This window comes from Engystomops pustulosus, chromosome 9, assembly GCF_040894005.1.
Source record: "Engystomops pustulosus chromosome 9, aEngPut4.maternal, whole genome shotgun sequence".
Lineage (NCBI taxonomy): Eukaryota > Metazoa > Chordata > Amphibia > Anura > Leptodactylidae > Engystomops > Engystomops pustulosus.
Window position 1 is genome coordinate 86,448,742 of NC_092419.1, and position 6,492 is coordinate 86,455,233.

Here is a 6,492-nt window from a genome sequence, read left to right on the forward strand (position 1 = left end):
TGTGTGTCATACTAAAACACAGCATTGTTTGAAGACCAAACCACGCTCCCTATGCATATTTAAGCATGGCACAACGTTCTACAACAACAGGTTCTCTGCAGCCAGAAAATACCTGTTTTTAACGTGATTCGTCATGATTCGATTCGCGTCGATTCAAATTTTTTCGAAAAATTCGGCGAATCGGGTCGAACTGAATTTCAACAAATTCACTCATCTCTAATCCAGACACCTTTGATAACTGTTAGAGCTGTTTACTGTAGCCTAGGGTTAAAGTACAGTAAATTACCAATTACCAGAGGTAACTAGGGGTCGTCTGTAAGTCGGGTGTTCTTAAGTAGGGGACTGCCTGTGTGTGTGTGTGTATGTATGTATGTATATATATATATATGACTGTTTATGTACCATTTGACATGTCAGGTTATGAAACATTTTTGAGTAAAAATGTATACAAAAAAAAAGGAAAAAGCTAGTTGGATATAAAACATTTTAATCACAAATAATCATGTTGAAACTTTACAAAGTAAGTAATCCTGGCAGAAGTCAGGAGTAGACAATCATGTTGCTCAGCAGCTTTTTCTACAGCCAGCCTGGTTAGTAGAGAAGCGATCATAAGCGGTCGGAAGTCAAGTCATTTTAGTTCTTCTTACATGCTTCTTTTTCCTGTTGAATAGCTGTAAATATATGAAACAATATATTATTGATTACTAAAATATTAATAGGACATGATCCATGTCTATTTTATGTGGTGGTGGATTGGCTGAAGCAGGTCCCATAACCCCTAGAACCTTGCAGCTGGGCGCATTGCCGAAATAGCATGGTTTTTTCTACCATTGCCCCATAAAAAGTTTTCCAGGTTCAAGAACACTTTCAGAGGGGTGCGGTTATATCTCCAGGCACAATTAAAGGAAATATACCAACAACATCAAGCATGATCAACCTTATTCATAGATACAGGCACAGTGACTTTGTTAATCTACTTAAATTTGTTATTCATGGCCTCCATCTTTCTGAAACCAACTTTTATAATTATGCAAATGAGCCAGAAGGGCTCTGGGGGCATTACCAGAAGCCCTCAATGCTGCAGCTTTACTGGCTGTTACACTGTCTCATCCTCCCCCATGCTTCCTCAGAATTTCTCCTCTCACTTTGCTGCTGTCAAAGCAGTAGGGGGTCTGGGCGCACAGTTGAAGGTAATACTCCTCATAGCCCTTCAGGCTCGTTGGCACCATTATAATGTGGTGTTGATGTTAGAAGGAAGGGGGCCATGGATTATAAATATAAGAATATTATCACAGTCACAGTGCCTGGATCTATGAGTAAGTGTCCCTTGTTTATCATGATGGATTTTCATGGTAGATTTCCTTCAAGCTACATATATGGTCCTGTAAGCAAGTACGCCTTTTTAGATAAAATGTGTGACCCAAATTATTCTTTTTATTATATTTGCAAATAAAATAGGTTTTAAAGAGGACCTTTCAACAGCTCAAACATGTGTAGATTCATATACCATCCTCTAGGGGCTGCTTCACGGATTTGGGGGCACTTTGAATTTTCTTTCTAGCACCCACGGTTGAACTGAAATATCAGTCTCAGTATCTGATTATTACCACTGTCAGAGAGGAGGAACTGGGAGGCGTGTGTTATATTAATCTTATCAGTGTCTCAGACTTGGAGATTAGCATAACACACGCCCCCTCCTCTGCTCCAGCACCTCGTCTCTGACAGTGGAGAGAATTATAATGGTCAGATCCTTGGACTGATATCTCCATAACTGTGGGGGATAGAAAGTGCCCCTGAATCTGTGTAGAAGCCCCTACATAATGGTAGGTTCATGTTCACATGTATAAGGTGGTGAAGTGTCCTCTTTAAGTGTACCATGTTGCAATGGCTGTGAAGTCCAGTGTACCCTTTCCTCCCCAGTTTCATTGCATGGGCATATTTTAAAAAAGATGTTTGGGCAAGGTCTTTCTTAAGATGCAACAAATGATGTCTGGGTCTTTATTGTTGGTCGTTCCATAATTTAATCTACCTCTTGTATTACTGTAACAAAACCAATGTCTTCCACCGAGTCTTGAGGAATAGTGCCCTTTCACCCTGTGATACTGTAAGAAAGAAGGGACACAAGATCCCAAGACTTTGCCCATGGTACACCCAAGATGCTAATTTGCATCTAAATAGAATAAAAGATTTTCTCGAGAAATTCATGACTAGGATGCATGACATTTTACATAAAAAATGAAATATTTTTTTTAGTACAATGTGTAGATGACTAAAATAGGATAAATCGATCTGTATTTAGTCCTGGTGAACAGAAATTGCGTACAAATATACTTACTCTCTTTGGAAGGAAGAGTATTCTTTTCCTCCGTGTTAGTTTTACGAAGTTTCTTGATATCGAAATTCTCCACCTCTGACAGATCAGGTTTATCAGCCATTATAACTAACAAAAGACAAAACAAACAATAAGAAAAAAATTTAAGGAATGCTCTTTACCCTTTGCACTCATCGGCAGAATTTACTTTGCAACACAGTTAATAGACAATAGACAAGAGTAAAATGTTTTGGTCCCATATATTTCATGTAAAGGTAAATGCACTAAATACAGTAATAATGGAAGCACTAGAACAGATGAAATCAAATCTAGCAGAAATTAAATAATACTGTTTAATTACGGTTTAGTTAGTAGTCTAAATTTGCACCAATTTTTTTAAAGAGACTAGGGGGGCATATTTATCAGGACCTCTGCGCAGAGGCCCTGAAATAATCGCAAATACTAGCTTATTGCTAGCTATTTGCCCCGATCTGCCACACTGGCGTGAAGGGGCGTGAAGGAGGGGCGCAGCAGGCCGAGCGCAGGACTTTTCACGTATGGCTGTGTTTTTTTCTACGCCAGGAACTACGGAAGCCTCTAGATGTATCGGGCTGCGAACTTGCAGCGGTGGGGCTATCATACGCTGGCACACAAGCGCCAGCGTATGATAAATATACCCCTAGGTCTCTAAGTGAGTATGATAAATTGGGTGCATCTATTTTGTTGTAAAGTGAACTAACCAATAATGTCCAAAGTGCTGGTGCTGTTTAATCCACACCCTCAAAGTGCTGGTTTTGTTTAAAGGAAATCTACCATCAAAATTTATCATGATAACCCAGGGACGCTTACAGGTCCAGGCAGTGTGACTATGGTAATTTTTCTCTTATATTTGTTATCCATGGCCTCCATACTTCTAAAATTAACTTTTACAATTATGCTAATGAGCTAGGCTGTTACACTATACAGGAGAAATTCCCCCTCCCACTGTGTGACATTACATCAGGCAGAGGGGGGGCATTGCGCAGTAAATGCCTGCTTGCAGCAGGCAGTCGGCTTCATCACAGATGCACGTGTGCTCTTTATAGGTAGTCTATGCAGAGCATACACACTTGTTTTCATGAACATGGCAACGGGACATGGATCTACAGCTCTCAACAGGGCTCCCGAAGATGCCGGTGGTGAGCCTGCATTTGCTGCGCATGCGCTGCACGGGAGAAGAGCAACGCGGACACACAGAGGTTGCAGCAGTAGGCAGAGCAAGAGAGGCTACTGGGGCGTGGAGTAGACACGCCCCAGTGGCCTCTAAAGTTAATTTGCATATAACAAAGATAAAGATATTAGTTAGACTAGGTGAAAGGATTAGCTAAATATAGTGTAGGGATAACAATAGAAGTAGTAGCAGTAAATAAATCCCTAATGGTGGGTTTCCTTTAAGCTACACCCTCTTTCTAGCTAAACCATGCTACATCCCCTCTTTGATGCACATAAAAAATAGAAATAAAAATAGTAGTAGTTTTTTTTTGGCTGCAAATTTAGACCCAATACTTTCAACTTAATAAAACATCAATGTCAATGATTTGGTCAATGCTCATATCAACTTCTCTACTTAAAGGGAAAACAGAATTTCCAAAAAAAAGTTACACCTTAAAGAGTAAGAGACTCTTCACAAATCACTTCCAAAGTAAAAACACTATTGTATTGTATTGTAGTCTTATAAGCTGATCAGACAGAGCTTTGTGGTTTCCCATCAATCTAGTCATTTTAGAAACTATTCAATTTCTGTCCTTAATTCTAATGTGGCCACTCCTAAGGGTGCAAGGTGCCTCAGTGTATCCCTTTTACACAGTGATTGACATCCCCCATAGAAAGAAGAAAGTAAGAAAATGGCTGCACTAGCAAGCACCGCCACACCCCTGCTGCATGAGACTCTGATTTTCAGCAAAGTTTTCTCTACAATGACACAACCCCCACAAATTTTACTTATAATTATGAGTAATTTATTATTAGGTGAAATAAAGATTAGAATTTTAAAGCATTTTTCAAACTCCTTTTCATTGCGTAGTAAAGTAGACGCTGCTATTCAATATAATCTACATATATATATATGTCTAAAGATAAACAAGTTGAGACAAACATACCATATGTACAGATTTGGCAAATCTGCTAGAAGCTTTCATGGTGCATACATCAATGTCCAGTTTCGTGACTACATCATATAGGTGCATTACAGCCACATATCTTACCCTGGCTGCAGCTATGATCTACTGAACTAAAGACACCATATGGTAATATTTGTTCTGATAGGTATCCCATAATAGCCTTAGGCTGCTCTTACAAGGGCGACGTGTTGTAACTGGCACAGGATTGTGTCCTACAAGGATGGAAGAGGGGAACCTTTCTAAAAGTAAAATATTCTATACTAAAAACATCCCTTTTCTGTAGCCAATTCTGTGCTACGGCTATCCAACAGAATACAACAGTAGGAATCGAAAAAAATGTCAAATATATCCATGTGAAAAAAATTCATATGGATAACATTAACATATGAATAAATGATTCTCCAGATGATTCTCCAGATGAGTCCCCAGAACATGTAATTCTGTAGTCAGCACCTACAAATCGCAGCTGTAGATGAATGATGTAATATCTAGGCAGAATTATTCATTCCGGTGTAAGTACCTATGTGGCCTCCTCATTGTATTCGGATAACTGAATGCGACCTGGATCATGTGGCGGCCGCGCCCTGCTCCAGCACACATCTCCTGAGTCTTCCAAGTCACTGCAGACAGGATTTGTGTAATGCAGATGCAGGGACGCTCTATGTAACACTATAGAGCCAGCATATTACTAATGCTATAGTCACAGACATAACACACAGAAAACACCACTGGTGACCAAAATGCAGATTCAGCATCAGATAAAATGAGAAATCTGACATGTAAATACTATAATCCTCCACACTACAATCATAACCAGAAAAACAACTTACCTAGCGTTGCCTTCACTGCCTTGCACTAAATGCACTCCGAAGGCTGGGTGTCAGTTTTATATCCAGTGCCTAATACACACCTTCTAGAGCTCATTGGGTCCAGGTTACACACCCAGGTAAAGCCCGCCTTGATACAGGTAGAACATTCTGCCTCCAGCCACTGTCTGTAACTGCTTACAATTCATACAAACTCAGAGATCCAGACAAGATCTGCTTAAAACCTCCTTTGTTATACATATATATCCTATACCCATCAGTGGTTATATGAATGATGTATGTGACGTCAGCCGTACAGGACTGGGAAACAGAAACAGTAAAATATTTAAGTAATGTTATCTCCCAATATCTGAAATTCCTGAAAAACTTTTCAAATGGTTCAGTAACTTTTCTGTGGGATCACTCCAGATGACATTGTCTTCACTGCCTGTGCACACGAGTAAATGAAAAGCCTGAAATGATTTGATACACGAATGCTAAGGTGTTACCACATTACAGGGATCCCACAATGCACAAGGAAGCATCACCATAGAAGAATAAAGCACACTGTCACATCACAATGGGGGGAATTTTTAGCACAAAATTGACAAAAACTGATGCATTCAGGGTTGGTTTCTTTAAGATGGGCACTCACCCCTCCCCTGTTGCTTACCTCATGATGTCCTCCCGTCCTACGCGATGTGGGGTTTATATAACTGATCACTCATTTTTCTCTCCCTCTTGAAGAAACTCAATTGTATTTTATAGTTAATTTCAAGTCACAGCAGGCATGGAATTGTGGAAGATTTGAGATGGTGGTTGCTCGGTTGGCCGACTTGCCAGATGGGAGTCAAGCTGGGCAGGGTTCAAAAATGTTTTATTCTATCCCAAATGCCTGATTTTTGGATATTACGGTTTGATACATAAAAAATTAAGTTGTGACCTAATTTTCCACCCAGCAAGAAGTCTGGTAACGTGTCATATTATGGAGGCTAACTTATACTGTTAAAGTTTACTGCTATTTGTGTTAAGGGTAATTTATTATTGTGTTCTGACAGGTGGTTAAATGTAGTGTTTTCTGTTGGATGCCCTCCAGTCCTGTTGGTATGCAGTGAGGATCCTTGTGAATGATGTGGAACGAGCACTGGAATGCTGTGGGAGGAGACAAATGATGAACACATTTGGTGCCTTCCAAAATACCTGATCTAGCAGGCAC

The 6,492-nt window shown here is 39.9% G+C and overlaps 1 protein-coding gene across 1 annotated transcript; it reads right to left on the reverse strand.

Moving 5' to 3' along the window:
• Positions 1-470: 470 nt before the first annotated feature.
• Positions 471-5,406, reverse strand: LOC140076921 (thymosin beta-15A homolog). The gene is made up of 3 exons (XM_072123719.1): positions 5,301-5,406; positions 2,336-2,440; positions 471-671 (listed from the first exon to the last, which is right to left on the reverse strand). Exons 2-3 carry the CDS (start codon positions 2,433-2,435, stop codon positions 634-636), a joined length of 138 nt encoding a protein of 45 aa, XP_071979820.1. The 5' UTR covers positions 2,436-2,440; positions 5,301-5,406; the 3' UTR covers positions 471-633.
• Positions 5,407-6,492: the final 1,086 nt, after the last annotated feature.